The 11,144-nt window shown below is 41.0% G+C and overlaps 2 protein-coding genes across 2 annotated transcripts; one reads left to right on the plus strand and one right to left on the minus strand.

Annotated features, from left to right (window-relative positions):
* Positions 1–245: 245 nt before the first annotated feature.
* On the plus strand, positions 246–941 carry LOC308284967 (mitochondrial import inner membrane translocase subunit Tim23-like; the record flags this gene model as incomplete). The annotated part of the gene is made up of 1 exon (XM_080725690.1): positions 246–941. The coding sequence occupies one exon, from the start codon at positions 246–248 to the stop codon at positions 939–941; it is 696 nt and encodes a 231-aa protein (XP_080581816.1).
* A 2,970-nt stretch (positions 942–3,911) lies between these two features.
* LOC308284968 (solute carrier family 22 member 13-like) lies at positions 3,912–10,920 on the minus strand (the record flags this gene model as incomplete). The annotated part of the gene is made up of 10 exons (XM_080725691.1): positions 3,912–3,919; positions 4,020–4,219; positions 4,729–4,837; positions 4,925–5,139; positions 5,906–6,000; positions 6,468–6,588; positions 7,564–7,732; positions 9,042–9,196; positions 9,306–9,415; positions 10,546–10,920. 10 exons carry the CDS (start codon positions 10,918–10,920, stop codon positions 3,912–3,914), a joined length of 1,557 nt encoding a protein of 518 aa, XP_080581817.1.
* Positions 10,921–11,144: the final 224 nt, after the last annotated feature.

An 11,144-nucleotide genomic window follows, 5' to 3' on the forward strand; every position in this document is an offset into this window, starting at 1 on the left:
CAGAATTTGTTGCAGGAGAGCAGAGGTAATTAATGTCATAATGGAAAGAGGTTTATCATCTGAAGGCTGATAAACTCCACCTATCTATATATATATATATATATATATATATATATATATATATTACTAATATAATAAAAGATCATAGCTAACTTTGATCAGATTAACTAACCCATGGACTGATTTTTGTGGGAGAAAAGTGTAAGATATTTTATCATACCTCCAACTCGAAGTTCTCTTCAGTGATGGAATACACACCCAGACCAGGATCAGCATCACCAGGAGGGTTCAAGAGGGAAGGACTTCTGAGGAATCTCTTTGGAGGGAGTGGTGTTGTTCCTGAACTGACTGAGACAAGTCCTTTCCCACCTTTTCCTAATCCTTATCTCAGTGTTGATCCTCGTTACCAGCTACAGAACACAGATGATGAGTACATCCAGCAACCTAGTCCATGGAGACCTACAGAACCGACCAGAAGGACATTTGAGCTGGCCTCACACTATACTGGAGGCGGCTACATTGCTGGAGGTATGTTTGGAACAGTAAACGGTCTCAGGTTGGGTCTGAAAGAGACTAGAGACATGGCGTGGACCAAACCTCGTAACGTACAGATTCTAAACATGGTGACGAGACAGGGCTGGTCATGGGCTGCCACGCTGGGCACTGTTGCGTTCTTCTACAGTGCATTTGTTGTGGCGATAGAGAAGGCCAGGGGTGCAGAGAATGACACTAACAAAGTGGCTGCTGGAACACTCACTGGGATGCTGTTCAAATCAACAGGTGGCCTGCGAAGTGCTGCGCGTGGAGGTCTGGTAGGTTTGGCCGTGTCTGGTGCCTACACTCTCTACAACAACTGGTCATACAACCTCGCCACCCTCAAAACGCCTCGCCTCCTTCAAAATGGCCCCGAAAATTCGCCTTTCAGGAGGCCAGAGGCGTAGGTAGTCATCACTTTCTCCCAAAAGACAGGCGAGAGAGAAGTGAGACCCCCCCCCCCTTTTCCCCTGTGCTAAACATAGTGTTTTATTTATTTTTTATTAAACGCAATGAATATTGTTTTGTTACTGTTGCCATGTCTGTAAATTGAGTACCAAGGACTTCCAACGTAAACAACACTGTAAAAGGCCTTATTTGGGATGTTCCTGTTGGGCAGGATGTCTAACTGTATACCGGTGCCGTGCTGCATCTCAAATGTGACTACTGTACTTATTGGTCAAGACAAGAGTGTGACATTGAAGCCCGACGATTCCCGATGAACACGATTCCCGATGAAGCCGGTTGAGTGATTTAACATTATGACCCGAGCGTGTACCGCCAAAATTAGTCTATGTCTGGCAAACTTTTGGGGTCACTCTATAAAGAAAAACGTTGCACAAGTACTATAGTCTGGTTGCTTGGGCAACCACACTAACCAGTTTTGAGGGAGGAAGTATTGGACAAGAGCATCAGTTTATTATATCACTATCATTTCACATAAAACTGAGTGGATACTTACATTTTCAAGGCTATATGGCACTCTGACCCCCGTCAGCAGTGTTGAGTGACCGGAAGATGGTCGATGGATGAGCAGCTGCAGGATCAAACCCCCGCTGAATCACAAGTATTCACATACCCTTATGAGAGTTTAGATCTGTCTGTGACGGCAGGAGCTGTCAACGACCAAGATTACCACAATCACGTCAACAACTCTGTTGTATTCTATCCACTGATGAAGGCCATGTCAGCCCGTGAGATGACCACTCTACACGATGACATCATCATGATATGACCCATCCTATTGTCTTGAGCATATAAAACACCATGTCAACTGTATATTAGGACAGAAGCAATTATGGGTGAACTGCTGACTTGCTGTACTATTGAACTATTCTGTTAATACAATTATTTCAAACGGACTTATTGTTGTGCTGCCTCTTCTTTGACTCTGACTCTGACTGTGGCTTTACTCTATGGGTGGAAGCTGAGTCTGCTGGAAATTGATTACTTTCAAAGTAATTAAAATACCCATCAGTCACAAAGTGGCCCAAGTGGTCACATTTGAAAGGTAGATTAGTAACAACATTCCAACCATACCGTATACATAACATATGATATTAGCTAATAAATCACCAAATACAAGAAACATCAAACACCTACATTCATATTTAAAAACCCACAGTTCATCATCTCTCTCCTCATTTCCTTCAGCCTCCTCATCTTCTCTGTCTCCATGTAATGTATGGTGAAAGGGTTGCAGCCAGGGCAGGAATTTCATGGAGGCCATGAAGGCCATGGCCGTCATTGCCCTTCAATTCGGCCTTGTGCCCCTCAAACCAATGGCATAACCTGAGGTCACAGTGGCCTTAATGCCCCTGCTGACTGTATCACTTTCTCCTCTTTCTCGTTCTTGTCGACAGTAGACAGTAGACACCTGTGTCTCTTTCTTGTCATGTAGACAGACATAAGTGTCTACAAGAGTCAAGCTCACAACACGTCACTTGGAGATCGTCTATTTTCACTACTTCTTCAACGTGTTTTCTAATTTATGGAACTTCTTAAAATTTTCCTTGATTCTAAATTAAATTACAGAAATAATAATTAAAAACAAAAAGTAGGAAACAAAAAAATTAAGGGACCCATAAAAATGTGTCCACGATACACAAATGGGTCCTGACCTAGTGTTTGGGAAACAGGGGACAGTCAGAAGTCAAGAAATTCCACAGAAAAGGGAGTGTGGCTTGGGTGAAGACTTCTGGAAATGTGCCCGTTTTAATTGGTTAGTCAGTGTATTCCACAGAAGAGGGAGTGTTGGCTGGGTGAAGTCACCAGGAAATGTTCCCATTTAATTGCACATATCTGCTCACTATCAGTTAAACTTGGAGTCAGTGTATTCCACAGAAAAGGGGAGTGTGGTTAGTAGAGTCACACAGTGTTTCCCAACCTTTTTTTTCTGTCAAGGCACACTTTTCATAGCCAAAATATCCCAGGGCACACCTAGATATGTGGTGTGTGTGGTTACTGGCTATTTTCAAAATGCCTCTTCCTTACATTATTTTACAATTTGGCCAATGTTTTACCATTATCATTATTATATATATATATATATATATATATATATATATATATATATATATATATATATATATATATATATATATATATATATATATATATATATATATATATATATATATATATATATATATATATATATATATATATTATTTTTTATCAGTTGATACTTTTGATGCAGTAGGTATTACAAAGGTTTTAAAAGTCCTTAAATTGTGACTTCACTGTCAAATTTCAAAGGGCACACCAAAGCATCTCAAAGGGCATACCGGTACTAATAAGATGAGCTGGTGGAGCTTATATCCTCAACCGGTTGTTGTTGATCAGTACTGAAGGCCTTGTCCAGTGACCTAGGGTAATCTCACCCCCCACCCCCTTACAGGAAGGGCAACAGATCAATTTAAATGCTGGATATTTATAAAATGTCCTGTGATCTTGGGGATTAGTGACATCTCAAAACAGTGACTCACTTTACTTTCCATTTTACTTAGAAAACCTTTTGTTTTGACATCTAAAACTGATGTCCATTTAGACTTCAAGTTGTAATGCACTTACACTGAAATAGGATTTACTCTTACATGAATATACAATTACAGTCAGTGTTTCTTTACTGGTTTATATAAAATACTTTATTACAGTGTTATGTATTTTAAACTTTTACAGGATGTGTAAAACTTGATCTGAAGAAAATGTGAGCTACAGAAAGAAATCATTCAATTTGAAACACAACATATAAATATTGTTAATTAAAGAAAGTATACATTTCTTTTTAAAAGAATAAACACTTGCATGTCAATTCTACAATTTGGTTGAACATCGATTCTGGTCTGTTTCGCTGTCATTCGCTTTGCACAAGTTGATCACTTTTCTGGAAAGGAAACGGTGCAGATATACACAATGACATAGAGATACAGGCAACGCTTTAAATATGTTGATTGCAAAATGACAATAGAATTATTACCTTCTACCCACAGCTTCATCGGTGGATTCAGGCAGTTCTCTTCCCCTGGTCTCAGGAAGCAGAAAGGCCAAAACTCCACTAAGAATTGCAAGGCTACTGAACACAATGATGGGTATGCCCCAGTAGAACACTGCCAGCATATTGAGCAATGGAGACAACATCCCAGCTGCTCTCATAAGCACTGAAGCTAACCCTGTAGCCGTTTGTCTGGAACAGAAACAAAGGGGAAGCAAGAGTTAAAATAGGGTTTGCAAATGGTGTAAACCAGTGGTCTTCAACGTTTTCAGGCCAAGGACCCCTTAGTTGAGAGAGATATGAAGCAGAGACCCCCAAAACCTTTTCATAGATTCAATATACCGGTAGTTAAAAGTTTCATCGTTTGACAGCACAATCATCGTGTATTTTGGATTCATGTCAATTTGTGTTTTCAGATATTTAACCCATGAACCATCAAACTTGACCTTTCACTCAGTACTTAGTCTGCTCTTTTCCCCCTCTACACCAAACTTATTTTTGGCTAAAGTTCTAGGGTTCAAGTGGTTAATATAAAAAAGGTGAAAAAAAGGACCCCCTGTAGTAACTCTGAGGACCCCCTAGGGGTCTCGGACCCCCTGTTGAAGACCCCTGGTGTAAACCACAGGAGTGCCCCTATTGGTAATAGATCATACTGTAGAAAAGGATGAGGAGAGAGTTTTGAATTAATTGAGAAGACTTACCGAACGGATGTTGGAAACAGCTCCTGCACATAGACACCGCATATGGACCCTGCCCAAATCATAAAAAAGCGACCTGTGATAGCTAATGCTCCGACTGCAACGCCATTACCTGGAAGTTGGAACAGGATAATATAAGTGATAAATAAGGCAAAAAACACCACGTTGTCAACAACACAAAACATTTCAAGTATCTTACCGTGAGGAACAGCTAGGATAAGGATGCAGAAAAGTCCACCAATCAGAAGGGTACACATTAGAGATATTTTCCTCCCCAAAAGCTCCAACATCCAGATGCAAAGTGGTTGAACAGGCAGTGCAGTGAGACCAAACATCAGTTGTGTTAAGAACGCGTCCATTCCAAGAATTTCGATGTTAAATAAAAGGCAGAAGTAGGCAAGGGTCACCATCATCCTTCAGGTGTTTGAAAGGACAATAATGCATATTAGTCAGGTCATGCAGGGATGTGCAGAGAATGTTAGAGAGGCATGGGCTGACATTTCTAAAAGGGCATTTGGTGGAAATATCAAAAATAGCATACTTCCAAGCTCACAACGCGTCACAGCGCGACACATTGTGAGCTTGTCGGCTATTTTTGGTAATTGAAACCACATTCAGTCCGGGAACACATTTGAGTGTATTACAGTACATGTACAGTGTGTAACAACGTATTTGTTTTTGTAGGATAATTTTTGAATAATAGTGTTTTTCAGAAAAATTAGGTCAGGCCTAAATGGGTTAAACTATGTATAATCATGTGAATACTGGAGCTGTGGCGTAACGGCACATTCTACACAGAGAGGGCAATTCTTTCAACATAAGATGCTGCATTCAAGTTCATGAGAGGTAATTCTCTCAAATGCTGCCTTCAGGTATGGCATAGAATGAGGGCATTTGCATTTCTTTCACCATAGTAAAAACTGCATTCATGGTCTGGAGAGGGCACTTTTTACAGACAGATATAAGGGCAGGGGCTCAAGCCCCCTTTGATGACTATGTGTGCACGTGCCTGATGTCATGTGTGGTGTAAACTCTTGTCCTGTACCAGCACTACAGAATGTTGTGAATAACCAAAGTCATTCATGTCATGACATTCCGATACTGTTGAGACCTTGGCATGCAATGCCATCATTAATGTATATTGTATAGTGGTGGAGCAGTCTGTATAAACTGAACTTACCATGCCAATGTTACGATAAAGAAATATTTCAGAAGAACAGTTGACTTGATAAGAACCTGTAGGCCACCTTTCGCCACAGTTCGTTTCTCAACAATCTGTAACAAGTAATGGAAAAATGCTAGTGTTCACAAACAAATGCACACTTATGCCTCATGTTTTGTATAAATCAGACTTTATATCATGTTTAGTTTATATCGCAGAGGTTGAAGTAAGCAGTTCTCAAATGTCCTGTGAAGCTTGGCCAATGTGTGTGCAACAAACTTTGGACAAATTGACAAAGCCAGACCTTGGAGCTTAGCTCCTTCCAGGAGCACCGCTCAGAAATATCTATAAATCCTCAATTCCCCATATATAGACAACCCTGATGTCATCAATATGATGTCATAGTACTGATGCCATAGACTGGCCTCCAAGTACTATGATGGGTACTGCATGGCCTACTCCTCTGACATTTATTTGGTCAGGTGCTCTGACAACAGGTACGGTATGGCATAGGATTGCCATTTGTATCCAACAAGCAACGGCCTATAGCTGAATAAAGATAGATTTCCTTTTGCAGTACCTTTTCCAGTAGAGATTCTGGAACTGTGCTCTTGTTGATTGCTGCTGCCCTGAGAATCAACTGTTTTACCTCCGCTGTTCTTCCTCTGCCCAGCAACCATCTGGCTGACTCTGGAATGAACCTTTTAGATACAACTCTGTCATAAATTCTACTCCACACACACAAGGAGAGTTATCATCAGAATCAGGGGCGTCACAAGGGGGGGAGGGGGGATGGGAGTGGGACTGAGTTACTAGGGCCCAAGGTGGAGGGGCCTCAATTATTTTATACTTTAGCTATTGAAAAATAGCAGATGTACAAGCTCACAGTGCGGCACCGAGTGCCGTGTTGCGAGCTTGTACCGGTAGATCTTCTATTTTTGAAAAGTTGTGAAAATGTGTGCAAATCTTTGAATATATGTATTTTTTAACCAAAGATTTGTAACTCGGATTTTGCTTCTGGGGGTCCATGGAACGAAACATTTTGAGATGGGGGTCCGTTGGCCAAATACATATCATTTTGGGGTTCCTTCACATGAAAACGTTTGAGCTTCACTGACATAGAAACATAGGTTTTTCAAAAAACCTTAGAAGGATTTGAAATATTCAAAGACTTGCACAAATGTTCACGATTTTTCAAAAATAGCAGATCTACAAGCTTGCAGTGCGGCACTCAAAAACCTATGTTTCTGTCAGTGGTGCTCAAACATTTTCATGTGAAGGAACCCCAAAATTATATGTATTTGGCCAACGGACCCCCATCACAAAATATTTAGTTCCAGGGACCCCCAGAAGCAAAATTTTTGTTACAAATCTTTGCATAAAAAATACTTATATTGAAAGATTTGCACACATTTTCACAACTTTTCAAAAATAGCAGATCTACAAGCTCGCAACGCGGCACTCGCTATTTTTCAATAGTTAAAGCACAAAATAATGCCTAATAATGCGTTCCCAGTTTAAATGGGTTAAACCCCCTCCCCTATGAAGAACATTCATGGGGGGCCCGCAGTGAATCCTTGTACCCAGGGCACAGAATTTGGTGCGACACCCTGTCCACACTGGGAGAGTTATCATCAGAATAGCAGAGTGGTAAATGTGTAGTGTACTGTACATACCATATGTAAATGACAACCAGTAGATTTGGTGCTGCGTAGACCCACTGAGCAACTCTCCAGTCACGGATGAAGTATGCTATGCCAGCAACCAAACAGTGCCCAATTGTACCCATGATTTGACCCACACAAACACCAAGAGATCGTTTTGACTTCCCAATCCATTCAGTGGCTGAAAAGAAGAACAGGATTTAGTTTTTAACATTGTTAATGCAAACATATAAATAAACGACAATAGTCTGGCCCTGTTCCAAACCACTTCTGAAATTATTGCAGTTGAAATGCACGGTGCAATTATTAATAATTGTTTAACAGAAAGTTATATTCTATATTTTATAATATTTTATTTTATATCTTAATCCTACCGGCAGGCGGACGGACCTCTGACATCACATTCATGTCACAGGCAAACCTCATATTGTCTAACCTCAATGTGTCATCATGGCATCGTGGCAAACAAATCACTCAGCTCCATTACATGGGCACAAAAAAATACATGCCCATATATGGGAATATACTGAAGACATCAGAGGTCTCCATATTTGGGTATAAAAGGGACTCTCCATATATGGGAATGAAAGGGACAAGGACTGACAGATACTGATACTGTATCTCTATATGGGCATATATTGATGACATCAGGGATCTCCATACTGTATGGACATAAAGGGGACAAGTACTGATACAGAGATCTCCATATGGGCATATCAGTCAGATCGGCGGTGCGGCTTAGGTGTGAGGGCCGCGTAGCGGCCTGAATTCTTGGTGTGAAGGCCTCGTAGAGGCCCGAACCTCAAGTTACACATATTATATTATATCTTTAAATTCATGCAGCTGGCACACAAATATACCTAAATGAAACACACCCACAATTCAATGTTATTACCTAGTAGGTAATAGGGGCGTCATAGCTCAGGGGTAGAGAAACCGTTATTAGAGAACGAAGGGTTACCGAATGGTTCCCAGTTTCAATCCGGGCTCCCCCTGAGTTGATGTCGAAGAGTCCTTGAGCAAGACTCTGAACCGCTAATTTCTCCCGGTGAGTAGGTTGGTGCCTTGCATGAATGAATGTGTGCGTGAATGGGTGAATGTAATGCACAATCTATGTAAAGCGCTTTGGATAAAAGCGCTATATAAATGCACCATTTACCATTTACCTTCATGGGAAGATAAATGAAATAGAAATGTGAATAAAGGTATCTCGAAAACATACACTGTAACAGCTCAGTTTGATCTAATAATCAGATATCTACAGTATACCAAACTAAGTGATCACAGTCTTAACTGTTTGTTCAATGAGTGAAGCAAATCACGATTATTGTTTTGTGCCTGTAAAACCATTCCATTACCACGTTTTAAGAAGGTTACTCATCACATAATGTGGAGCATTTTTGCATTGTTGCAAATGACTCAGTATTTGAACAAAGACCTGGTGAAGCAGTAATTGATTGATAATGTGCTATTGGGTAATTATACGGTACCTAGTACAGAGCTGTTGATACGAAGCCCCCCAGCTCCAATTGCCACCATGAATTGACTTGCTATATATACATAGTAGTTGGGGCTTAGCCCGGATGTTATTGTAAATATGAAAAGGATCACCACTGGAAGTTGAGTTGCCCGTTTGCGGCCAAATCTGAAAGACAAGTATAACCATTTTGGTAAGAATAGATGACTTGTCTAAAGTCCTTTAACAGGTCACTGAGAGGGATAGTAAAGTATGGTACGATTTGAAATACACTTACGATTCAGCAAAAGGTCCAAACAGGAGAGAGCCAACAAGGATACCAGCCATCAACATGGTTTGTGCTGCTGTCACAAATGTATCTTTTTCTTTGTCACAGACTAGATCAAACTATAAAAACAGAATTCTGAAATCAAACCGGTTAGGAAGTGTGATTTGAGAATGATTAAAGTATCACTGAGAATCACAATCCTGCTTACTATTGTCTTATTAGTGTGGTTTCCTGGAGGGTATTCTTTTTTCATATTTTCCTGGATAAACATTTAGCCAATCAGGAAGCAGTATTGAGTTCAATGGGGGATTGGTGCTTGAGGATTGGTTGAGCTTCACATGACAATTTGGCTATCCAGACTACACTTGCAATTTCCAATTGCATCTTTCTAGGGCAACACACTATAGTTCTAGTGTAGCTTTCTTCTTCTTATTTTCCTGGATAAACAATCCAGACTATAAATACAGGTAGTTAAATAGATATAGTTATAATAGACCAAATTCAACCATTTGGCCAAGTTTCAAAAACTTTTTTGGCTACAATACATGGGCACGTACCTTTTTGGCAAAGCCCGAACTGGCGAACAGGGGAAATGTCCCCTACCGTAGCGATCTGGCGAAAGAAAAAGGGAAAAAAAAAACGTCTGCATATTTTTCGTCTTTTTTGTTTAATCCTTCTGGACAGGGCGTTTATCGTGCGCTTGCCCAGGCCTTACGGCCTGGGCATAAATATAACGATTGCATTCACCACGGCTTCGTAACTCGCGCGGCGCTCCGCCGGCCGCGCGGCCCTGGCCCGCTCTTCGCGGCCACTCGCGCCTGCGGCGCTCGGGGGCGAAGAGCAGGACCAAGCTTGCAGTGTCGTGGACAATCGAGCGGCTCCGCCTGGAGCTGCGGCATCATTTACAATAACGCCACGGGCAACAGGCGAGACCAATGCGCAAGCACTCAATAACTACGAAAAATGCCTTAAAACAGAGCCATGTTTAAGACAATAAAACGATTCGCCAGATCGCTACGGTAGGGGACATTTCCCCTGTTCGCCAGTTCGGGCTTCGCCAGATCAGGACTTTCCCCAATACATAAGCAATAATATAAGCAACCACATTTGTAATTCCCCGAATTGCATCTCTCTAGTTAGATATGTCACAGACTATATCTAACTACAAGACAACATTGTTGATGTGGACTTGTCGGAAACAACATTTAATACCATTGTAGGCCCCACACATTTACAATACTTAACCTACATCGGTCACTATGGTGGCTTCATACGTAGACTTGTCGTAAACCCATCCATTCTGGCACTCTGTGGTCTTATTCAGTCCAATCTCCCTGATGGTGTCGATGTGCCAGTCCACAGGGACAAACATCTCACATCTGCTGAAGCTCCCATCATTCTCCCGTGGAAGGGTTAAATTAGCCTGTTCTTCTGTGGTTAAGTTGGCATCAGCTTTCAGTATCCAGTCTGTGTTACAGTGTCGGAGTGGGTCTGACTGTATAAAGACCACACTGGAAAATATAAAAGGTACAAACATATTGGGAAAGGAAAGAGCGAAAAGAACAATTTGCTGGAATGGTCCAAAGTGTCCAATGGCATCGAGGATCTCTCCAAAATCAGCCATGTTGACTTGAGAGTGTTGATTTGAGAAGCTTTGTCAAACAAGAAAAGACAGTGATTCACCTTTAAGCAAAGTAGGCTGTGTTGTAAAGATGGTCAGAAGATGGTACAACATGTGACTAAATGATTCACTTGATAAGAAAATCTTACAGCAGCAGTTAAAACTATGTTTTAATGTTGACACTTAAACAAAACAATGGCCATAAACTTTTTGATTAGACTGTACTT

This window comes from Nannobrachium achirus (assembly GCF_963921795.1).
Source record: "Nannobrachium achirus genome assembly, chromosome: 5".
Taxonomy (NCBI): Eukaryota; Metazoa; Chordata; class Actinopteri; order Myctophiformes; family Myctophidae; genus Nannobrachium; species Nannobrachium achirus.